The sequence below is a fragment of the Moschus berezovskii genome, chromosome 22, assembly GCF_049115385.1.
Source record: "Moschus berezovskii isolate FMDL1 chromosome 22, NW_MosBer_1.0, whole genome shotgun sequence".
NCBI lineage: Eukaryota > Metazoa > Chordata > Mammalia > Artiodactyla > Moschidae > Moschus > Moschus berezovskii.
In genome coordinates this window covers 12,129,053-12,154,771 of record NC_142481.1, presented here as the reverse complement: position 1 = coordinate 12,154,771, position 25,719 = coordinate 12,129,053, and the positions used below count along the sequence as shown (strand labels likewise).

Below are 25,719 nucleotides of genomic sequence, written 5' to 3'. Positions count from 1 at the left end.
AAATCACAGGGAGCTATATTCAATATCTTATAATAACCTATAGTAGAAAAGAATATATAAAAGTGTATATATATATATATATATTTGTTTATATATACAAACACATGTATGTATACATGAATCACTTTGCTGTACACCTGAAACTATCACAACATTGTAAATTAATTGTATTTCAATAAAAATTTTAAAAAAGAAAAGCCTAGGCTTCTCATCAAAGATTGAGTAAAGAAACCCATATCGGTATGTTTTAAGTTTAAAAATCTGTTTTAAAAATGTAGATGTAAATCTCTGGTTCCTCTGCCTTTTCTAAACCCAGCAAGTACACCTGGATGTTCTTGGTTCATGTACTGCTGAAGCCTAGCTTGAAGGATTTTGAGCATAACCTTGCTACCATGTGAAATAAGCACAATTGTACAGTCGTTTGAACATAATTTGGCATTGTCCTTCTTTCGGACTAAAACAAAAACTGACCTTTTCTGGTCTTGTGGCCACTGCTGAGTTTTCCAAATTTGCTAACATATTAAGCTCAGCACTTCAACAGCATCATCTTTTAGGATTTTAAATAGCTCAGCTGGAATTCCATCATCTCCATTAGCTTTGTTTGTAGTAATGCTCCCTAAGACTCACTTGACTTCACACTCCAGGATGTCTGGCTCTAGGTGAGTGACCATACCATTGTGGTCATCTGGGTCATCAATATTTTTTGTTTAGTTCTTTGTATTCTTTTCACCTCTTCTTAATCTCATCTGCTTCTATTAGGTCCTTACCATTTTTTTTCCTTACCATGCCCATTCTTGCATGAAATGTTCCCTTGATATCTCCAATTTTCTTGAGATGTCTAGTCTTTCCCATTCTGTTGCTTTCCTCTATCTCTTTAAATTGTTCATGTAAGAATGTCTCCCTAACCTATATCTATACACACACACACACACACATTCCCTATCTCTGCCCACTGAGAGAGCCTGGATGCAGTAAGAGCCAATAGTAATGACCACATGTAACTTCAAACTCTTGGTTTCTAAATGTCACTCTCCAGTGAAATAGATCAGGGCTTCTTGGGATAAAGACTACTTCTAGAACTGGGACAGAGCAAACATAAGGCGAGCCTATATTGCTGTGCTGTGTGTGTGTGTGTGCTTAGTCGCTCAGTCGTGTCCGACTCTTGCTACCCCATAGACTGTAACCTTCCAAGCTCCTGTGTCCATGGGATTTTCCAGGCAAGAATACTGTAGTGGGTTGCCATTCCCTGCTGTGCCAGGAAACAAAAGAATGTGTAAAGAATGATGGGACACACAAAATAGATAACAAACAAGTATCTACTGTTTAGCACAAGGAACTCTGTAATGGCCTATGTGGGAAAATATTCTAAAAAAGAGTGTGTGTGTGTGTGTGTGTATACATAGGCATGTGTGAAGTGAAGTGAAAATCACTCACTCATGTCCGACTCTTTGTGACCCCATGGACTATACAGTCCATGGAATTCTCCAGGCCAGAATACTGGAGTAGGTAGCCTTTCCCTTCTCCAGGGGATCTATAGGCATCCATTCATCAATATATGTACATATATACAAATAAATGTGTATATATACATATATGTATGTGCGTGCTCTGTCACTTAAGTCGTGTCTGACTCTTTGGGACCCCATGGACTGTAGTCCACCAGGCTCCTCTGTCCATGGGATTTTTCAGGCAAGAATACTGAAGTGGGTTGCCATGCCCTCCTCCAAGGGATCTTCCCAACCCAGGGATCGAACCCACATCTCTTGCATTCTTTACCACTGAGCCACCGGCGAAGCCCAATATATATGTATATATGTTAGTAAATGTATACACACATATGTGTGTGTATAACTGATTCATTTTGCTGTACAACTGAAATTAACACAGCAATGTAAATCAACTCTACTCAAATTGAAAAAAATTTTTTTTAATCACTTAGCTTCTAAAATGAAAAAAAAGAAAACAGGATGAGGGGAACAGGCCACAATGACCTGGAACCAGCTGGAAAGGGCAGGTCAAATTGGGAACAACTGGAACATCAAAAGAAACAGTGATTGTAATAGATTACAGTCCTTTGACACTATGAGTTTATCCTGATATGACTAAATAAATGAATAAATTGAGAGTTTTGACGACAAACAGGGTATTTACATGACCCCAAAAGACCTTCCCAGAAAACACATTAATCACCAAGAGGAAAAGAGTAACTTTACAGTGGAGAAGGCTGAAAGGCTCCACTTTAGCATTAACATCCTGATGGATGTAAGATCCTAACATCACTTCTGTGACCTTCCTGCCAGAAACGCATGACTAGAATCTGATCAGGAGAAGATATCAGATGAACACAAATTCATGGACATCCTAGCCAAAACTGGCCTCGTAATGTTCACAAGAGTCACGGAGGTCAAGGAAAGAATGAAAAACTTTCCAGACTAAAGGAAGCAAAAGAGACATGACAACAAAATGCAGTGCAAGAGTCTAGACTGGAACCTCTGCTGTAGACACCATTACTGGGACAACGGGGGACACTTGAATGGAACATAAAAATTAGCGTTCAGTCATGTCTGACTCTTTGTGACCCCACGGACTGTAGCCCACCAGACTCCTCTGCCCATGGGATTTTCCAGGCAAGAATACTAGAGTGGGTTGCCATTTCCTTCTCCAGGGGATCTTCCTGACCCAGGGATAGAACCCGAATCTCCTACCCCTCCTGCGTTGGAAGGCAGGTTCTTTACTACTGAGCCACTTGGGAAATCCCAGCATGAAGATTCAGTTCAGTTCAGTTCAGTTCAGTTCAGTCGCTCAGTCGTGTCCGACTCTCCGCGACCCCATGAATCACAGCACGCCAGGCCTCCCTGTCCATCACCAACTCCCGGAGTTCACTCAAACTCATGTCCATCCAGCCATCTCATTCTCCGTCGTCCCCTTCTCCTCCCGCCCCCAACCTTTCCCAGCATCAGAGTCTTTTCCAGTGAGTCAACTCGTCGCATGAGGTGGCCAAAGTATTGCAGTTTCAGCTTTAGCATCAGTCCCTCCAATGAACATCCAGGATTGATCTCCTCTAGAATGGACTGGTTGGATCTCCTTGCAGTATAAGGGACTCTCAAGAGTCTTCTCCAACACCACAGTTCAAAAGCATCGATTCTTCGGCAGTCAGCCTTCTTCACAGTCCAACTCTCACATCCATACATGACCACGGGAAAAACCATTGCCTTGACTAGACGGACCTTGGTTGGCAAAGTAATGTCTCTGCTTTTTAATATACTATCAAGGTTGGTCATTACTTTCCTTCCAAGGAGCAAGCGTCTTTTAATTTCATGGCTGCAATCAGCATCTGCAGTGATTTTGGAGATGGTAGTAATTCATCACTGCTAATATGTTTTTATTTCTGAGGTTATACTTTGGTTATGTAAGAGATGATCCTGTTTGTAGGAAACACATTAAATATCTGTAAGTGTTGGAGCATAAGTTTGGCAACTCATTCTTATATGGTTTAGGAAAAATAATTTCTTTGTACTGTACTTGCAACTTTTCAGCAACTTTGAGATCTTTCCAATTTCAAACTATTACAGCAGTGCTTTTGAAATTTGTTTGAACACGTTGGGGTCAGAAATGTATTTGACACCAAAACCAGTAGAAAACATATTTGTGAAACTGAAATAAACACATAATGAAACAAAGCATAGCCTTGTTCAAAAAGATCATAACACATAAATCAAATATACTTCAATAAAATAAATTTTTAATATAATAGTGAATGGGTTATCATATTAAGTGAAGTAATCAAAGACAAATATTATATGATATCACTTATATGTGGAATCTAAAAACTAAACACGTAAATTTATAAAACAGAAACAGACACACAGACACAGGAAACAAGCTTATGGTTACCAAAGGGGAAAGGGGGGAGGGATAAATTGGGAATTTGAGATTAACAGATACACACTATTATATACAAAATATAGACAACAAGGACCTGCTGTACAGTATAGGGAACTAGATTCACCATCTTGTAATAACCTATAATGGAAAAGAATCTGAAAACAAGAATGTACGCCTGTAATGCTGTATATCAACTTCAGTTTTTTTAAAAAAGGTAATATCAAATATGGTTTTATAAATGGTTAACATAACACAGGAAAAAGAAATTCTAAGACACAGAGAAAAGAAACAGACTCCAAAAGCACTGGTGGAGACTTCCGAAATTGATTTTCTGACCTACAAATTTTGTCCACAAGCATATTATTAATATAAGAGCAAACACATATATAGGTTGTATCATGCCCTGGGCACTGTTCTAAGTACTTGACAAATACTGCTTAATCCTCACAACAATCTTAGGAGGAAGGTAACATTCACTCCCATCTTAAAGGTAATGATACTCAAGCTGAAAAAGGTTAAGTAATGTGCCCAAGGTCACGCAGCCAAGAAAAGGTGGGGCTGGCTTAGAATTTTAGGCTGCCTTCACAAAAGGCCTTGCAAAAGGAATATGATTATCCCTCATTTGACAGATTGGAAAACCAAGGCTCAGAGAAACTAAATGGCCAGTCCGTGGCCAGGCTGATTCTGAAAGCAGAGACTAGTCCTTAAGAACAGACTTGCATAATCAGGGAGAAACTATGTCAATGCTTAGATCCCAAACCAGGAACCACTGTTTGCTCATCCAACCCAGTTACAAGAACAAGCCTCCTACTTTTACCAGCACTCAGGCTGTCAAACGAGACCTTCGCTATGCAACAAGGTAGTGACAAGCCACAAGTGGCTGGTTAAATTTAATTCAAATTAAATGAAATTAAAACTTTGATGTCTCTCATTCACCACCTTTTAAGATGCACTCAAGAGCTCATTGTTAGCACAGTGCACATCACAGGACCATTTCCGTGGTCCCTGGAGGTCCTGTTGGACAGGGTGGAATCTACAGATTGCCTTGCAAGGGCTTGACGATTGTTTTTTCAAAAGCAGGGACAGGGATATTCTGGATTTTCTTTAATTATATGCTAGAGCATATCCTATCAGATTTTTTTTCCTACCAACCACATTTAAGTGTGTTTTTATTGAAGTCACGGGCTTCCCTGGTGGCTCAGATAGTAAAAAATCTGCCTATAATGCAAAAGACCCAAGTTGGATCCCTGGGTCAGGAAGATCCCTTGGAGAAGGAAATGGCAACCCACTCCAGTATTCTTGCCTGGGAAATCCCAGGGACAGAGAAGCCTGGCAGGCTACAGTCCATGGGGTCACAAAGACATGACTGAGCATCTTTCACTTTCACTTTTTTTCATTCATCAAAGTCACATTGTCAGATTTTTCACATAAACTAACAAGGTAGTAAGTAAATAAAGCCCACAAACTCCAACTCCAACTTGGGTTTCAATCCATGGCCATGATTCCTGATGGCACTTGTAAACTCCCACCTTATAAATTTCTTTTTTGTTTTTGTTTGTTTTTTCTGGCGTGTGGAACTTCCCCAATCAGGGATTGAACCTCCACCCCTTGCAGTGGAAGCTCCGAGTCTTAACCACCACCAAGGAAGTCCCACTTTGTAGATTTCTAATCGAGTGGCTTGAAACCCCAGATCTTGCTTCTGAATGTGGTGTTCTGGGCCATATGATGTTTGTAATGCCCTGAAGAATTACAAGTGCAGAACACAGAAAGCAAAGTGTCTGCAAATGACAGCAGCTACCAGTCATGAAATGTTCTACCCACCTAGGGCTGTTACAGACCTACTCATCACTATTTTCAAGCTAACCCTAAGAGGGCTTCCCTGATAGCTCAGTTGGTAAAGAATCTGCCTGTAATGCAGAAGACCCCGGTTTGATTCCTGGGTCAGAAAGATCCACTGGAGAAGGGATAGACGACCCACTCCAGTATTCTTGGGCTTCCCCTATGGCTCAGCTAGTAAAGAATCCACCTGCAGTGAGGGAGACCTGGGTTTGATCCCTGGGTTGGGAAGTTTCCCTGGAGAAGGGAAAGGCTACCCACTCCAGTATTCTGGCCTGGAGAATTCCATGGACTGTAAAGAGTCGGACACGACTGAGCGACTTTCACTTTAACCCCTAGGAAGCACATGGGATGATCTTCATTTTACAGGATGAGGCACAGTGGCTCACAGAGGTAAAGTCACCTGCCCAAATCCACATAGGTAATAAATATAGAATACAAACTAGATCTCTCCACCTCAAACTCCACATTCATCTTCTTCCTTTACCTAATCTAAAGAAGGGTTTCCCAGCTTGCGCTAGTGGTAAAGAACCAGCCTGCCAATGCAGAACACCCGAGTTTGATCCCTGGGTCAGGAAGATCTCCTGGAAGGGGCATGACAACCCACTCCAGTATTCTTGCCTGGAGAATCCCATGAACAGAGGACCCTAAGGTCGCACAGAGATGGACATGAATGAAGCAACTTAGCATGCACGCAACCTAAAGCAAACTAAGGAGAGACACAATTCTAGCACAAAAATAATTCTGATTCAGCCCACTGGAAATTCATCAGGATATGGATCAAAGCAATTAGGATTACAATAGCCTAACAACTGAATTTATGCTGACGACAGACATGTCAGAGGGAGGGTGGAGGGTAGGAAAAAATAACAGGCGTATGGGGGCAGATGAAAAAATCCTGCAAAAAAAGATAATAAAGATTAAAGCTAAGAGTGGGAGAGGAAATGTCCACCTGGCTACATTTTCCCCCAGTCTGCTGCTGACACACCCTCTAACCGGGGCCCCAGTACTCATCAACATCACCTCTGCCATGGGGATTGAAATTATCCACATTTTCCAGCTTATCCACTAGGGTCCAGTGCCGTGATGGAAGAAATTTTCACATGTTGAGATTCCGGGAACTCATTCTGGCTTATATATGAGCTAACAAACTCTCTTTTTTTGGACTCGCTGCTTGACACATGGGCTGTTAGTTCCCCCACCAGGTATCGGACCCAGACGCTCAGCAGTGAAAGCGCAGAGTCCTAACCACTGGACCACCAGGGAATTCCCAAGCTAACTTAAATTTTATGCTAATTAAAACAGCAGGTTTTGTGGTGTATCAGAAGAAGTTCATCTGCTTTAACCATGAAAGAAAATGCATTTAAAAATTCAAATGGGGTAACTGTGGTTCAGTCATTCAAAATGCAGCTGAGTGGCCACTGCGGATGTGGTCTCAGACACATTCCTGCATCACTTGAGAAGCTGCATTTTCTGAACTGTACTGGATTTGAGGATACCTCCAGCCATTTTCAAAACAATATCCACTAGCAGCTGCCAGCTGCAACCTTATGGTCTCCAGAACTCCTGTTGTAACTAAGCAACCCACTTTGGATCCCAACCAGTCCTTGCTTAAACAGCACCCTTACTTCTCGCCAGCTCCAGTCCTGACTCTTGACAAACAATTTATGTAATTTTGTGGTTTTTGCTTTTACAAGCCTCCCTCATTTTGTAGTCTAGCGGAACACAATCCAAGTGCTTCTTGAATCTTTGTCTCCTGGGCTATGGCTGTGTTTGGCTCAAATGAAAACTCAAATTTTCTATTCTTATTACAGTTTGCCTATTGCTTATGGCCATTGACAGCTGTAATAATGGGATGTTTTATGTCTGAAACTGTTCATACAACGGCCACAGGTGGTTATCCAAGCGCTCAAAGAGCACTGAGAAATTTAATTTACATTTTTAATTTAATTTTAATGATTTAAAGTTAAATGTAGGGACAGGACTTCCCTGAATCTGCCTGCCAATTCGTGGGTCACGGGTTCGATCCCTGGTCCAGGAAGATCCCACATGCCTCACCACAACTAAGCCCAAGCGCCACAACTACTGAGCCCCCGTGCTCTGCAACAAGAGAAGGCGCCGCAATCAGAAGCCGGGCAACAGGGGCTAGAGATTAACTCCCGCTCAAGCGCATCTAGAGAAAGCCTACCAGCCGCAATGAAGACCTAGCACAGCCAAAATCATAAATAAAGGTTTAAAAGAACAGGAAGTGGAATCTTAAAAAGTTAGATATATGTAGCCACATGTGGCTAGTGGAACAGCACAGCAGTAAATGGTAAGATGCAGAAGTTAGGGCAGGGCTTTCCCATCAATGTCCCCCAAAACCTGACGTGTGAACTAGTTGTTTTAAGGGGCACCATCTGAGGTCAGACCCCCTGGGTCCAAATCTCTGTTCTAGAAAACTTTGAGGAAGCACTTAATCTTGTTTGTACCTCAGTGTTTGCATCTGTAACATACATATATATATATATAAATGCACATATATATACAATGGAGTATTACTCAGCCATAAAAAGAATGAAATAATGCCATTTGCAGCAACATGGATGGACCTAGAAATTATTGCATTAAAGTGAAGTCAGTCAGAGGAAGACAAATATCATATGATATCATACTCTGGATATTGTAAATAGCCCCAGTGAATATTGGGGTGCATGTATCTTTATGAATTATGATTTTTCCCGGATGTATGCCCAGGAGTGAGATTGTTGGGTTATATGATAGTTCTATTTTTAATTCTTTAAGGAACCTCCATACTGTTCTCCACAGTGGCTGTACCAATTTAAATTCCCCCCAACAGTGAAGGAGGGTTAAATCCACTAGATTAAACCTGTATATTTTTTTCCAACACTACAAGCAAGTAACTCGATTCTGACACTATCTAGTGAGAGATAGCATCGGATTCCACAGGTTACAAGCTCAGTCCAGCCAACTACAGATGTCAATCACAAGTCTGGGTTGTCACCTGTACTTCTGACTGACGGGCTATAGTTCAGAGGTTCCCACAACCCTCTCCTTGGTGTTGGTTAATTTGTTCAAGCAACTCAAAGAACTCAGAGAGGGACTTCCCTGGTGGTCCAGTGGTGAAGACTCCTCTCTCCCAATGCAGGGAGCCTGAGTTTGATCCCTGGTTGGGGAACAGAGATCCTGCATGCTGTGTTGCCAAAATGGAAGAAGAAGGGAGGGGGGATATAATGTCTTGAACTGAATAAAATGAAAATACAACATAATCAACCTAAAAAAAAATTAATAAAGAACTCAGAAAGACATTTTACTTGCTGGATTACTGGTTTATTACGCAAAGATCTAATTCAAAAGCAGACAGAAGGAGGAGATGCACAAGGCAAGGTACCAGGAGCGGGTGGGGGAGTTCCAGACACACCATCCTCCTAGCACCTCCACAATTCATCGACCCTGAAGCTCTCTGAACTCCATCTTTTTTGGGGTTTTGGTGGAGGCTTTTGGGGTTTGGGGTGGAGGCTTCATTACACAGACATGATTGATTAAATCATTGGCCACTGGTAATTGATTTCAACCTTCAGCCCCTCTCTCTTCCTGGGAGGTGGGGGTTAGGAGGGCCTGAAAATTCCAACCTCTCTAATTACATGGTTGAGTTCCCAGGTAACCAGCCCCCATCCTCAGGTGCTTTCCAAAAGTCACCTCATAAGCATAAACTCAGGTGTGGTTGAAAGGGGTTTATCATGAATATCAAGACTCTGTTACCACTCTTATCACTTAGGAATTTCCAAATGTTTTAGGAGCTCTACGTCAGAAACCAGGATGAAGACAAATATAGGTTTCTTATTATAAATCACAATACCAATACCACAGCATCTATGGTTGAATCTTGCTTGAATTGTCATTATGAAGGTTGTCAAATGGTGACCTTTACAATAATTATTCCTTCTACATCATTCTTTAATTTGTAACTCTAAGAATGTGCTTTTGCTCCTTTTTATTTTTTTAAATCAGTCTGTAGTCATGAATTCATGTTCATTCAGTGGATTATAATCCTTTTTTTTGTTGCTGTTTTTAGTGGCTAAGTTGTGCCCAACTCTTTTGTGACCCCACGGACTGGAACCTGCAGGGCTCATCTGTCCATGGGATTTCCCAGGCAAGTATACTGGAGTGGGTCGCCATGCCCTTCTCCAGGGAAGTTTTCTCAATCTAGGGATTGAACCGAGCTCTTTACCATCAGCGCCACCTAGGAAGGCAGCCGCAGGTAAGAGAGAACACAACAAATACACTTAATGTTCGCTCTTGTGTTTGTTACAATAGAACTTCCATTGTGTATTAAATGGGGCACACATGAGAGTATGAGGAAAAGGCATTTTGATGCCCAGATTTGGTTCCAAAGACTGGATTTAGGTTTTCAGTTTTCTGTTGCTGTTCAGAATATGGTATAAGAAGAGATACTGTTTTGTTGTGATAACATTAAATATATTCAGTTCAGTCGCTCAGTCGTGTCTGACTCTCTGTGACCCCATGAACTGCAGCACACCAGGCCTCCCTGTCCATCACCAACTCCCAGAGTCCACTCAAACCCATGTCCATTGAGTCGGTGATGCCATCCAACCATCTCACCCTCTGTCGTCCCCTTCTCCTCCTGCCCGCAATCTTTCCCAGCATCAGGGTCTTTTCCAATGAGTCAGCTCTTCGCATCAAGTGGCCAAAGTATTGGAGTTTCAGCTTCAACATCAGTCCTACCAATGAACACCCAGGACTGATCTCCTTTAGGATGGACTGGTTGGATCTCCTTGCAGTCCAAGGGACTCTCAAGATTAAATATGTATGCACTGTAAAATAATTTTTAACTATAAAGATCATATAAAAAAGAAGTGGATCTTCTCTTTTTACCTGTTTAACATGAATACTAGAAAATTGTTATTTACATATGTAATTTAACCGACTCGATGGACATGAGTTTGAGTGAACTCCGGGAGTTGGTGATGGACAGGGAGGCCTGGTGTGCTGTGATTCATGGGGTCGCAAAGAGTCGGACACGACAGAGCGACTGAACTGAACTGAAATTTAAGTGTGTTTTGCAATATACTTCTGTTGGGCCATGATAGTCTAAAACTTAGAAATAAGATAAAAGGGGAACCACATAAAACAGACCCACTCAGGGATTATCTGATTCTCTGTGGGTAATAGGGATATGTCTTATTATTGATTAGGACCCAAATTCCATAAAGTTTAGATACTAACTTTACAAATGATAAGACTAGTATAGAGTAGTAACAGAGCTGAGATTTAAATGCAGGGAATACAGTTAATTCAAAAGCCTGTAGATGAGCAGGGATCGAACATGCCTCGAGGCTACTAGGCTGAGCCCGTACACCTAGAGCCCAGTGCTTGGAAACAAAGAGAAGCCACCACAATGGGAAGCCAAGCACCACAATGAGGAGTAGCCTCCTGCTCGCTGCAACTAGAGCTGCAACTAGAGAAAGCCCCCACATAGCTCTCCTGTGGGGAAAACTGGGGGGGTGTGGGGAACCTGGGGAGCACAGCCAGCCAGGGGAGAGCCGGAATCCCGACTGTAAAAAGGTGCCTGAGTGCCCAGCACTGTCAAATATAAAACCCAGCAGAGTCAAATATAAAGATATATAAATAAAAGCCTATAGACCAGATGGAAGTATATTTAGTGAACAAAAGAAAGAATGCTGAAATTTCCCGGGCAGTCCAGTGGTTAAGACCGTTCACCTTCCAGTGCAGGGATGTGGGTTCCATCCCTGGTCGGGGAGCTAAGATACCACATGCTCAGTGGCAAATTAAAAAAAAAAACAGAAAACAGAAACAATATTGAAACAAATCGAATAAATATTTTTTAAAAAAATGGTCCACATAAAAAGACTCTTTTAAAAAATGAGCTTCAGAATGAATTCTTGTCTTACAGGGTGATAAAACCTTACTCTCTGGGGCTTTATTGTTTACTGGGCAGAAGTCATTCTGTCAGAAATTATTTTCTTCACCAGACAAAAATTATTTGCAATGGTCCAAACTGTGAGTCAATAAATTTCTGTTATCTTAATTACTAAAGGTCCAGTGGTTAAGACTTTGCTTTCCAATGCAGCAGGGGAGCGGGATGCAGGGTCAATCCCTGGTCGGGGAAATAAGATCCACATGCCTTGCAGTCAAATCACTAAAACATAAAGCAGAAGCAATATTGTAACAAATTCAATAAAGACTTTGAAAATGGTCCACATCCAAACAAATGAAAAAAAATTTAACTATGATAGTAATACTAAAATGATATAAACTCATAGCAATGCAAAATATTCCTGCCTGGCAGATTATAGCTGACTATTTCTCTCTGAATACTGACCAGTTCTTTTAGCATTCCCGATCTCCTATATGCATGTGCTGTTGGAATTCTCCTTTGAACTGGTTGTAACATTTTACATAAGGGTCCTCTCATTCATAAGTGAGTTAAACAAAATCTTGGACATCCTGGATCTGTGTAAGAGCTGATTTTACTTTTTGAAAAATATTATCCATCAGCACCCACTTCCCAAATTTGGAACATCTTCCAAAAATTAGAAAACTCCCACCCCCACAGAATGAGAGGTGATAAAAGGATGATTTCCAGTCTCAGCACCCTCAGAAACCCAGGATTCCTCTGACTTATACTACTAAGATGGAAAATACAGACTCAGTTACCTCTAAAGAGTGTAACACGCTGGTTATTCGGTCTTGTTTGTCAAAGCGAAAATCACACAGGATAAGTTAACAATCTTCATTCCAAGGTGTTCCAGGGCTTCCCTCTTGGCTCAGTGGTAAACAACCTGCCTGCCAATGCAGATGTGGGTTTAATTTCTGATCTGGGAAGATCCCACATGCTATGGAGCAATTGAGCCTGGGGGTCACAACTGTCAGTCCCGTGCTCTAGAGCCCACACTCAGCAACAAAAGAAGTCACCTCGACAGGAAGTCCAAGCACTGCATTGAAGAGTAGCCCCCTCTCGCCGCAACTAGAGAAAGCCAACATACAGCAACAGAGACCCAAAGCAGCCAAATAAATACAAAAATAAATAAAATTAGATAAGAGTAATAATAAAAAAAAGATGTTCCAATAAGGTTTACTTCCCTGGTGATCCAGTGGTTAAGACACAGTGCATCCCACATGCCTCACAGCATGGCCAAAAAATAGAAGGAAAAAAAAAGGCATTCCAATTAAGAAACAGAGGCTAGAATTCAGTCTGAACTCAACTTGGCTGAAAACACAGACAGTTGAGTTTTTAAGAACTAGGGTGGGAAGTAAGGGTGGCAGGTCATCTCTGTTTGCTAATTGTCTTCACCCAAGGGAAAAGGAAACTCTTGCAACTTCAGGATAAGGTGCAGAGTCACAACTTGGAGAAAGGTCCCCACTGAAGTCAGAGATAGATCCCAGGTCCTTTTGAATGACAGTTCCTGGGTTGGAAAACTGGCAAGAGGCTTTTAGAGATTTATATGCAACCCACTTCAGTATTCTTGACTGGAGAATCCCTTGGACAGAGGAGCCTGGCAGGCTAAAGTCCATAGGGTTGCAAAGAGTCAGACATGACTGAAGTGACTTAGCACACAAGCATACATCTCAAAAGGACAAACAATTTATGATGACAAGTCTTCTAAAGTACACACTCTAAGAAACAGGAGGTCGGGGCATCTGTGGTTAGGCTGTCTGGATTCTGGAAGGGATGAGGGTGAGAGGGAGTACAGTGATTTAGAAGCAGGAAAAGTCTATCTAAAGTTTAGTTAAGCTGAAGGAAAAGTTAAAGCGCTTGTGATCATGCTCTATAAAGCTGGTCAGCCTGGGTTCAAACTTGAACTCCATTAGCTGGGTGACATAAGGTAAGTTACTCGACCTCTCTGGGCATAGTTTCCTCATCTTATAAAAACCAGATGATTACTACTTAATTCATTAATATTTAATTCAAAAAGCAGAGACATTACTTTGGCAACGAAGGTCCATATAGTCAAAGCTATGGCTTTTCCAGTAGTCATGTACAGATGTGAGAGTTGAACCATAAAGAAGGTTGAGCACCAATGAACTGATGCTTTCAAATTGTGCTGCTGGAGAAGACTCTTGAGAGTCCCTTAGACTGCAAGGAGATCAAACCAGTCAATCCTAAAGGAAATCAACCCTGAATATTCATTGGAAGGACTGATATTGAAGCTGAAGCTCCAATACTTTGTCCACCTGATATGAAGAGCCAACTCATTGGAAAAGGCCATGATGCTAGGGAAGATTGAAGGCAGGAGAAGGGGATGACAGAGGACAAGATGGTTAGATGGTGTCACTGACTCAATGGACATGAGTTTCAGCAAGCACCAGGAGATGGTGAGGGACAGGGAAGCCTGGTGTGCTGCAATCCATGGGTTCACAAAGAGTTGGACATGACTTATCAACTGAACGACAATACTTAATTCACAGGATGATTGGTTCGATTAAACATGTTAATCCAAGCACAGCCTTTAATCCACTACCTGGTACATAATAAATATATGACTTGCTGTGGGTTAAATTACTTTGCTTTTCTTAGCCTGCATTTCCCCAAATCATGCCATCTAAGAATTATATGAAAAATTAAATGAGATGGATGCACACAACCTTAGCCCAAGCCTGGCATCTGGTAAGACTCTTTTAAAGGACCAATATTCCCAACTATAGTTACCATTACTGATACTGGTATTATTTGTTGCTCAGGCTCTTATTCCCTATTTCGTTATAATAATCACTATTAACTATTGTTATTAACTCACATACTCCCTATTATGAATGGTAATATCAGCAATATTACTTTTTTTAGCCGCCCCAAACCGCTTTTGGGATCTTAGTTCCCCCACCAGGGATTGAAGCCCCACCCTCTGCAGTGAAAACACAGAGTCCTTAGGACTTCCCTGGTGGTCCAGTGATTAAGACTCTACACTCCCAATGAGAGGGCACAGGTTCAATCCCTGGTTGGGGAACATGCCATGCGGTGCAGTCAAAAAAAGAAAGCAAGCAAGCATGGAGTCCTCACCACAGGACTGCCAGCGAATTCCCAGTATTACTATCTCACTAATCCGCGCATCTGGTCCCCCTCTGTCAGGCAGTCCGGAAGCCTGCCAGAGTTTCTCCTTCCCAAGCCAGGCTTTTCCTCGCTGGCCCCCCAACCTTTCATCTGATTGGAGAAGGCAGTGGTGAGGCTTAGGCCCCAAGTTCCCAACAGGAAGCAAAGACTGACAGCAGCACCTGCCAGCCCTTCGGACAGGTGAGATGCCATGACCAAGCCACTGAATGATTCTTTTTTTCTTTTCATCGTGAAGCTAGGCTAATTTTTCCTATATAATTTTTAAAGATTGCTTTCCATTTACAATTATTAAAAAAATATTGGCTATATTCCCTGTGTTGTGCAATGATTCTTAAGAAACCAGATAGACAGCAAGGTAGGTAAACCCATGAAACAAAACTCCCCTCTGCTCCCAAGCATTGCCAGGAGTCCCATTCACTCCTCCACAGTGCTCAGTGGTCTCACCGGTCTCCCTCCCCCCGGGTGGGCCAGCCCACGTGCGCTGCTCAACTCAGGAGGTGAAAGGTGTTCAAACGCGACTTCCCCCGGAGCTGTAACTCTGGAGCTCAGTTTCTCTATCTCGATCTTGGCATTCCCACCCTTGGTCAACTTCCCACAAGTGTGGTGTCAGCAGTGAACTAGGAATAACTCCTATAAAACACTACACAGGACTTCCCTGGTGGTCCAGTGGCTAAGACTCCACACACTTTGACTCCTTCAAGGCAGAGGGCCCAGGTTTGACCCTTGGTCAGGAAACTAGATCCCACATGCCGAAACTCAAAGATCCCTCACAGCTAAGACCAGGCACAGTCAAATAAATATTTTTTTTTAAATTTTAAAACAAAACACTATACAAAGTAATCAAACTTTTATTGAAGCCTTTATGTGCCAGACACGGCACGGGCCCTGCTCTTGAGGAGCTCACAGTCTAGAAAAGAGAAGATGCCAAAAAAAAAAAATGATTCCCACAAAGATGGAGGGGCCTGGGGGGCAGGGGGCAGAGTCTTCAACCCCACTGCCTCTCCTATTCCAGGTTGGCTGGAACAGAGAACCGAGAACTTATTACCATCTCTCCCTCCTTCTCTGGGACGGCTCTGACTTCCCACTGTCCTAAGCATCAGGAGGACACCAGGGAGAGACAAAGATGCGGGGGATACAGCTGCTGCCCTCAAAAAGCTAGAACATCCCGGCAGGATATATATATATATACAACGGTAACTTTGTGTCCCAAAGCTGCAAACCAGTGCAGCAAAAGCTGGGGAGAACAGGGGCTGGGCCAGCCCAGTCCAGGGGGTGGGAAAAGAAGTAATAGAAAGGGAGGTATCCAGGGCCCAGGAAGTAGGGCAAGAGGTGGAAAAGCTCACAGTAGGGCGCCAGCAGCCACAGCCAATAGAAGAGGCATCCATCCCGCCCAAGGAGCCGCAGAGCCTTTACTCTGGGTCACATCCTTAATGGGGTACTGCCCCATATTTCTGCGGTCCTGGTGGCCACTAGCACCTCCAGCCAAGCTAGCTTCCTCTTCCCGGAAGGTCTCACGTCCCACCTCTTGTGGAGAAGTCTGGTTGGTCCGAGCTGGGGTGATGGGTTTGGTGGTGGAGCGGGTGGTGGTGGGGACTGGGGTAGCTTTGGTGGTGACGGTGGAGGATGGGGCAGAGGTGGAAGTACTGCCAGATTTGGTTGGGGCCAGGGTGGTGGACCGAGGTGGGGGCAGCAAGACGAGAGGCGGGAATTGAGGGGAGAAGTAGGTCTTGTTGCGGAGGTCCGAGTTACAGCGGGACCCCTGGCAGCAGGAGCCACTGAGCGTGAACCCTGGGCCTGTCGCCGAATCCCGGGTGCAGAACTCATCCTGGACGCAGCCCCGGACAGGCAAGGACACGGTCACATTAGCTGCAGGAGAGAGACACGGGTAGGTCCATGGTTGGGGTAGCGGGTAGGCACAGCCAGAACGAAACATAGGGGCAACATGAGATCATGAACATCCAAAACAGGGGACGGAAGGGCTCTGCATCCATTAATCCCTATGTCTCCATTTGGGCCCCACTTTGAGAAACACTGTCCCACTGTCTTTTGTATTTGGTAGACCACATTTCCCATAGGACTTAAGAGGAAAAATGTGTAGAATGAACTACAAGTCCCACAATGCTTTGGAAGAAAGGTTTGAACTGGGATACAACACCTCTCAACAGGACGAAAGAGAAGAGCATTGCCTCCCTCTTCCTCCCCTGACTCCACCGTTGCCAAAATTCAGTCTGAGAGTCAGAACTCAGTTCAGTTCAGTTGCTCAGTAGTGTCTGATTCTTTGCAACCCCATGGACTGCAGCATGCCAGGCCTCCCTGTCCATCACCAACTCCCAGAGTGTACTCAGACTCATGTCCATTGAGTCGGTGATGCCATCTAACCATCTCATCCTCTGTCGTCCTCTTCTCCTCCCACCTTCAATCTTTTCCAGCATCAGGGTCTTCATCTCCCATAATACACCTCGCAGAGGATGGGATTTGAAGAACTCAGATGGTTCCCTGAGGCAGAGACCTGGAGGCTGAACCACATCTCTCCTAATACTTTGGGGTGGGACAAAGTATTAGGAGACACTAATCTTTGAGTTTTAAGGACTAGATTCCCCACGATGCCTGGGCAGGAGCTTAGAGACTTAAATACATTTCCCATTGCACATCCTCCCACTCCGCACCTGGCAAGCCTCTGTGAAAACATATTTCCCCCAAAACTCTGGGACAAAAGTATTCCTATTCCCATGCTATCCTGGGAATAGGACTGCATTTCTCATGATGCTCTAGGACAAGCCACCAACTGAGGCCTACGGTTCCCAGAAGGCGTGGGAAGGTGAGGGAGCCCTTTGGGTAAAGGGGTACTATTACCTACCACCCATGAAGCCTCAGAAAAGGCTACCACGACGCGTGCAGGCCAGGTGCTTTGGAGCTCCGCTCACCTGCTGTCAAGGTGACATTGCCGTCGAAACAGCCCTTGTAAAAATGGTCGCTGGCGTTGTAGCAGCTCACGACAGGCGGCGCCCTGCCCTGGCACTCCTTGCGGCTCAGTCCCACGCAGCTGTAGCACTCGACGCCGTTGGGCTGGTAGGCACTCTCATTGCCTGCGAGGGGGGCGAGGAGGAAGGAAGCGGTGTAGGGGGTTCAGGAAGCACGGACCTGCTCGTGGTCCCTCAAGTCCACGTCTCCGCCCCTCGACGGACACGCAACTCGGCCTCTAGCCCCGCCCCCAGGGCGTGACCCCGCCCCCGGTCCTTGCGGATTTTTCCCGCCTCCTGCTTGCGGCCGCCCCCAGCCGCTCGCTCGGCCCAGGCGTGGCTCCGCCCCCGGGCCTGTGGCTCCGCCCCCACCGACCTGCCGGGGTGAGCGCTCGCGAGGTAAGGTTGAGTTTCGCATTGCAGCGGTCCTCGGGACACTGCTGCAGCTGGATGAAGGCCAGAATCCCGTAAAGGTCCAGTCCGCGGTCATTCTTGCCGGGGATTCCCGAACCGCAGCCCCGCACTGCCACCGAGAATTGCCCGTGGACTGCGAAGAGGGAAGGGGGCGGGGTCAGAGGGGCGGGGCCTCTGGGCGGGGCCTCGAATAGATCGGCCCCAGAAGATGGGCAGGCCAAGGTGGGAGCACCGGGGAGAGGGGGTTCAGAAAGAGCAGATATGAGGGGAAAGAACAGCAGACCTGAGAGATCTGAGTATGAGGGGACAGAGAAGCTGACAGATACTGTACACAAAAGCTGGGATGGGGCAAGAGTGGAGATAAGAAAGGGCACGACCACAGGGAGTCTCACCTGGAAAGCAACATCAGAAAGAACCTGAGACTGACGAAAAAGGCACAGGATAGATGGAGCCTCCTAGGAGCTGTGACCTCAGACAAGGGCGGGTCAGAGGGACCCGGAACCTCAGCCTTGGGACCCTAGGAGAGTATCTCTAGGGTGGGTCTCCATCACCAAGGGCCCCATTGGATGGGGGAGGCTTGGTTGGGGTGGAGAGGATTTTGGAAGGGTCAGAAGGAGATAGCGAGATCTCAGTGAGCCAGGCTGTGCCCTTGAAGGAGACGAGGTCCCAGATCTGGATTCTCCCAGGTCACCTCACCCCTGCGCGGCGCTCAGTCCTCACGTTTCTAAGCCCTAAAGGTGTAGGTGTGTTGAAAGGCCCAGTCCCTTGCAGACTGAAAGGGAAGAATGGGGGTGCGTTCGAGTGGGTGTGGCCAAAGTCAGAAGGAGGGGCTGGACTATAAGGAGGCGGGGCCCGGATGGAGGAGCTGGAAGCTAGTACGTAAGGACCAGGAGGTCCCACTCACTAGTCTCCACGGCCCCCACAGCCTCTGTGCAGACTTCCACGCCTGGTGCACACTTCACCGTCTTCATCTTCTGGGGCGAGCAACCATCATCTGCGTTCTGCACGCAGCTGTAACACTCCAGGGCCTTCGCTCCTGGGGGTGCAGAGGCAAGTAGAACTGAGCGATCCCAACTGAAGTCTCCCCCGCAAAGAAGAAATAGTCCTTCCCACTCCCTCCACCCCCGTGCAACTGTACCGCACATCCTTTTCCAGGGCAGGGAGATAAGGAAATGTGTGCGTACTAAGTCGTTTCAGTCGTGTCCAACTCTTTGCTACCCTTTGGACCGTAGCCCGCCAGGCTCCTCTGCCCAAGGGATTCTCCAAGCAAGAATACTGGAGTGGATTGCATGCCCTCCTCAGGGACAAGGAAAATGTAGCCGCAAATCTGAGATCAGGAGATACACTGTGTCCCTTTCATGCCTACAGTGGGAGTGTCTTTTTCACAGCCCCTTATGCCCAAGGTGGGGGAACCCTGACTTAAATGGGGGGACTCCTTCTTTCACTTCTCCACTTAGGATGGGAGAATTTTACCCACAGTCAAGTCATTCGGTGAGACATCCCTCCCCACCACCCCTCACCCAACCCTCGACGTCTACTCAGGATGGAAGAAAGTTTCCACAGTCCCTTCTGCCCAGGGTAGCAAATCCTTCCTAGAGCACACCCTCCCCCACCGAGGCAGGTGATCTTTCCCACAACCCCTCTGTTCTAGGTGGAAGAATTTTCCCCACAGCTCCTTCTGCTCAGGACAGGAGATTCTTCGGGGGGTGGGGGTGGGGTGGGGGTGGGCAGATTCTTCCTTAGAGCTCCCACGGTGCCCCCTCCACACCTTTCTGGCAACAGACTCACCTTCTGGGAGCAGCAGCGACAGCAGGAGCAGCCAGCCAGTAGTCCAGATCACTGCCCAGGAGCCTGCTCTCCTGGCGGGGTCCATGGTTCCGTCCTGCTCTCTCGGCTTCCCCCCTAGGTGTGCCGCCTCCCAACGCAGGCCCTCTTACCTGAGCCCGGGATGAGTAACCTCCCCCCAGGCAACCCTGGCCTTGCCCAACCGGGCCAAATCAGCGTCCGCTGTGGGGCGTGACACCCGCCCCTGGGTGCGTCGTCACCCACAGCTGCCAAGGCGGGAAAGGGCGGGAGTCAAGTTTCCCTGGCAGTTCCCAGGAGAAAGTCTATGTGTTTGGGGTCTGAGGCTCACAGAAGGGGTCCACTCAACGCTCAGCATCCAGTAAATATTGAATGAGTGCAGGTTTGGGGTCGGGTGATGCTGGAGACTAAACAGAACCAGTGCTGGTCCTCCCAGAGGTCACTTTCTGATGGGGGAGAAAGATATGAATGAAATAATCATCCAAATTGTTATTTCCAGCCAAGTCAATGAAGGAAGAAGTGGAGGTGAAAGGAGGTGTGGAGTCTAGAAGCAGGGGGCTGATCAGGAAGCATCCCTGGAGATGTAAATCACTGAGTTGCCTGATCATCTTAAAGACTTGGAGGTTGAAACAGTGAATCAGATCGGGATGGGGGCAGAGCACATGGCAAAGCCCTCGGTGGGAAGCAACATGGACCATTCAACCGCAGAGAGGAGAGCAGTGTCCCTGGAGCTCAGAAGGTGAGGGGAATGAGAGGGAAACTAAGGCACAAGAGCCAGGCGGGGTCACACTCTTCCAGGCATGCCAAGCCCTGCAGAGAGATCTGAGTTAATTTGAAGAAAGATGGAGAATGTTTCTGGGGGTCGACATCTGGGGGACACAATCAGATTTGCTTTTTGATGTCAGTCTGGCACATGATGCAAAAACTTCTCAAGAAATGAATTCACTAAACCCAAGGAATTACCCAGCAATGAAAATGGGCCAACTAGGGGCTTCCCTGGTGGCTCAGAGGTTAAAGCATCTGCCTCCAATGCGGGAGACCCGGGTTCGATCCCTGGGTCAGGAAGATCCCCTGGAGAAGGAAACGGTAACCCACTCCAGTATTCTTGCCTGGAGAATCCCATGGACAGAGAAGCCTGGTAGGCTACAGTCCACAGGGTCGCAAAGAGTCGGACATGACTGAGCGACGGAACTGAACTGAACTGAACTAGTCTGGGCAGCAACGTGAATCTCAAAAACTTTATGTTGAGCTCAAGAAGTCTTAAATAAAAGATATCATGTGACTCCATTTCTATGAAAGTTCTAGAACAGGCAAAGCAAATCAATGGTGATAGAAATTGGGGTCATTTTAGGAAGGTATTGCCCCAAAAGAGTAATAGTAAGTAGCTCCTCCTGTCTTCATCTGGGTAGTGGTTACACATGTAACTACAAATATTTAAAAATCACCAAGCCATATGCTGTATATTTATGCACTTTACTGTATGTACACTATTCTTCCAAAAGGAAAGGGGAGGGTCTTTATTGACAGTGCAGTGGTTAAGACTTTGCCTTCCTATGCAAGGAGTGTGGGTTCAATTCCTGTTTGAGGAGCTAAGATCTCACACGTTTCATGGCCAAAAAACAGAAACAATATTGTAACAAATTCAATAAAGACTTTAAAATGGTCCACATCGAAAAAATCTTTAAAAAAAAAAAACAAAACTGTATTAAAAAAAAGTAAAAAAGAAAAGTGAAGTCACTCAGTCATCTCCGACTGTTTGCAACCCCATGGACTGTAGCCCACCAGGCTCCTCAGTCCATGGGATTCTCCAGGCATGAATACTGGAGTAGGTTGCCATTTCCTTCTCCAGTATTTACAAAAAGAAAACTGTAAAGGAAGGGTGGAATGCCACTGTGGCCTCTGTAAAAAAATGAAAAAGACTATAGTAGGGGCGAGAAAAGGAGGGCAGGAGACCAGGGAGGGAGCAGGGCCGTCTCCCGGGTGAGAAAGACAGCAACAACCCTGTGACTGGGAGTTGGAGGCCTGGGTGCTCTGTTCCACCCCTGCACCCACGCAGATGAGGCCCTCACTGAGACCATGATGGAGGGAGACACAGTCAGGACCACTGCCTCCCATGTCTGAACACAGAAACAAATAAGAACTCTGGGCAAACCACAAAGTGACTAAACATCCCCGTATATAAACTAATATAAGTGACTATGTATATTACATACTGTTTATATTCTATTATTATTTAAAGCTACAGCTTTAATCTTCCTTTGTTTCTCCTGACTAATAGATGATGAGATTTACCTGTGGCAGGAAAATAGGGGCTGTGCTCATAAAAATTTGTATCCATTCCCTGGACCCCATGGGGTACTTCCCCTAACACACACACTGCCAACAATGACTAGCACCTCAGTCACCTAGGCTGGGTCACTTGGCATCACGCCGCAGCTCAGAGAGAGAAAGTGAGTGACTGTGAAGTCATTCAGCACTGCCCCCTACCTTCCTGCCTCCCAGCCTTGGAATCTCAGCACTACTTATGGTTTGCTGTGTGACCCTACCTAAGCGTCTTCACCTCTCTGAGCCTCTGAGGTGTCTTATAATAAAGAGAGGAGAGTCTCTCGTGGTGGATCGAGGCAGTGGACAAAATTTCAAGTTTGGAGTCGGACAGACTAAAATTTTACCCCTGCCTCTGCCCTCCTCTCGCTCTGTGACCTCCAGCCACACCATCTCCCTCTCTGGATTTCAGCTGCCTCCTTTGCCAAGTGGGTCTGAAACCCCCTATCTCCTGAGGGATGGAGTGAGGCAGGGCGACAGCACAATTATTATTGTGTGCTCCAGAGCAGGAGGCCCTGCAGGCCCCAGCTGCGTGGGAGAGTTTCAGGGAGGAACCCCAACTGGCCAGACCAGAAGAGCTGGCGTCTTGGGAGGGAGTGGGACCCAGGGTGGGGAGTCTCCTCTTGCTCAGGCCTGCCCTCATCCTGGGTGCTGACAGCCGGCCCCCCGCCCCGCAACATGGCCTGTGACCAGAGCGAGGTTTAAACGCAGAATCTGTACTTAGAACTACTCTATGACTCTCCCCAGCTCTCCTCCACAGGGGTCAATGCAAACAGGTTGAGAATCTGTTTCCCAGAGAGATGAACAGAGGGGTCAGTGTGGAGGCACCAGGTCCCCAGCCCTGGAGGTCATGCCAGGGCGTCAGACAAGCCTGGGGCCATCTGCACTATGGGTTTCCTGTCCCCTGGGGAAGGGTAGGCTCTGGGCCCGGTGATGTTCCCAGCCTCCCTCAGACCCACTCCCTCTGGGATGTGTCAGAGAAGAGGAGGGGTCAGAGCCAGGGCCGGCTATATAATTTGCGGAGCTCAGTGCAAAATGAAAATATGGGGACCTGGTTCAAAGGGCAGGAAAGAGTGTAATGAAAGGTATTAAAGTAGAAATACTGGGGACTTCCCTAGCAGTCCAGTCCAGACCCTGAGCTTCTACTGCAGGGGGTGTTGTGGGTTCCATCCTTGATGTGGGAACTAAGATCTCACATGTTGCATCGCATGACCAAAGGAAAAAAATTTAAATAAATGCTACTTTTCTTTCTTTCTCCATCTCTCCCAACCCCATATGTCATGTTCCCTTGGTCTAAAGTCTAATGTCATGTTCCCTTGTGCACAGGGATACTCGTGGGACAAGCACAGACCTTCACAGGTCTTTAGAGACCCTGCCCCACAACTAAAGCATTCCGGTTGCTGGGTTCCCCTTTCACCAGGTGCCCGCTGCTGTGCCCCACCTGAGATGTAGGAGACACAAGTGTCTGACTCTCCTGTGGGCTCCCAGGCCCCTGCCAGGGCTGTGGATGGCAGAGGTCACAGGGCAGGAGCAAGGAGGGGAAGGCAGACAGAACCCATCCCAGGGAGGTGGGAGATGACAGGTGTGGGACTTTGTTTGAGCCGAGGCCCCAATCCCCCCAGATCAAGCTCCATGTCCCTTCAGACTTCACTTCCAAAATGCAAATTCAAATGCAAAATTAAGAATTTCCAGATGGCAATTGCAGATGATTAAATCCAAAAGGGCTCTTCTGAACACAGGGACCTGTCAACCCCATGAGTCACATGCCTGGGAAGCTGGTCCCTGTAAGGAAACCCAGTTTGCAGAGGGGCTGAGGGATGAAATAATCCAAAGATCCAGATATCTCATACCTGGAGGTAGAGGCCAAGGAACAGCTGGGGTCCCCAAAGGCCTGGGGTTTGGGTTGTTTGCATTCTGGGGCTTCAGGAGGATAACTAAGGAATCCTGGGATAGGACACCCAGGACCGGAGGCGATGGGAACCAGAAGAATTGAAAGCCTAGTTCCAGAGAAGTTTAAGGGAGGAAAAGGCCTATTCCACACAGGGACAGCCTAAGGGGGTCAAGGTTATATCTGGGGAGCCCAAGGGACTGTGAAAGCCCACCAGGGATCAAGGAGAGCTTCCTGAAGGAGGGGACACCTTGTTGCTGCTGTTGTAGTTGTTTAGTCACTCAGTCGTGTCTGACTCTGCGTACCATGAACTGCAGCACACCAGGCTTCCCTGTCCTTCACTATTTCCTGGAGTTTGCTCAGACTCACGTCTATTGACTCAGTGATGCCATCCAACCATTTCATCCTCTGTCGCTCCCTCCTCCTCCCGCCCTCAATCTTTCCCAGCATCAGGGTCTTTTCCAAGGGGACACCTTGGGTGAGACCTAAAGGTGAAAAGTTCTGTCTGTCCTGTTCACCACCACCCCATCCTCAGCATCTCTCTCATCAATTTATTCAACCATCAGACATTCCCTCAACACCTAGTTGGCATATGGACCCTTTGTTGTGTGCCAAGGACTCTGTAGTGATGGAAACAGGTCAACCCCTGCCTCCTGGAGCCCCCACCCAGCACATGAAACACACTCATGAGCACGGATGACCCAGAGTAGTCAAGGCTCCAGTGGGGAAGGTGCAGGCGGAATGATCAGGGCTGGGACGGGAAGCCCTGAGGAAACATCTGACTCAGTCAGAAGAATCAGGGAAGGCTTCCTGGAGAAGGAACCATCTGAGTTATGACCTAAATGATGAGGAGTAGGGTGGAGTGGGGAAAGGTGACTAAGCAAAGGGAACATATGGTATATTATTTACCAAGACTGACAGGTGAAAGGATAATTTTTTTTTTCCCTTTCATGGAATGAAATATGCCCTATGGTGCTGGGAGTACAGCTATGACCAGGACAGCCCTGGCTGTCTTCTTGGAGCTCCCAGTCTGTCGGGACATAGATCCATCACCAATGATGACCCAGGATGTTCAGGAATGGACCGTGCGTGCGTGACTGCTAAGTTGCTTCAGTCGTGTCCAACTCTTTGTGACCCAATGAACTGTAGCCCAGGGGAGCTCAAAGGAGAGGGTATGTTTGATCCAGGTGGGGGAGTCAGGAAGGGCTTCCTGTAGAAGGCGACAATCCAATTAAGACGCTAAGAACAAGGAGCTAGCTGGTTAAGGGAAGGGCACAGGGAATATCATGTGCCAAGGCCTGGAAGGCAGGAACCTAGGAGTTCCTAGAAATTGCCAATTGCCTAGAAATTGCCCAGTCAGGTCCAAAAGGGTGGAAGCAGGTGGACCCACAAACTGAAAAAACAAAGTTGCCACACACCTCTCTACACCCACCCCCTGCTCCCATCCAAGACCATGGGGTTGAAGACCTCCATTCCTTAAGGGTAGAACCAGCTGAGGGATGGTTGGTTGTCTTGGGTAC

The 25,719-nt window shown here is 46.4% G+C and overlaps 1 protein-coding gene across 1 annotated transcript; it reads right to left on the bottom strand.

Moving 5' to 3' along the window:
- Nucleotides 1-15,642: 15,642 nt before the first annotated feature.
- Nucleotides 15,643-20,145, bottom strand: LYPD3 (LY6/PLAUR domain containing 3). The gene is made up of 5 exons (XM_055411066.2): nt 19,975-20,145; nt 19,091-19,222; nt 18,149-18,319; nt 17,737-17,898; nt 15,643-16,678 (listed from the first exon to the last, which is right to left on the bottom strand). Exons 1-5 carry the CDS (start codon nt 20,057-20,059, stop codon nt 16,152-16,154), a joined length of 1,077 nt encoding a protein of 358 aa, XP_055267041.1. The 5' UTR covers nt 20,060-20,145; the 3' UTR covers nt 15,643-16,151.
- Nucleotides 20,146-25,719: the final 5,574 nt, after the last annotated feature.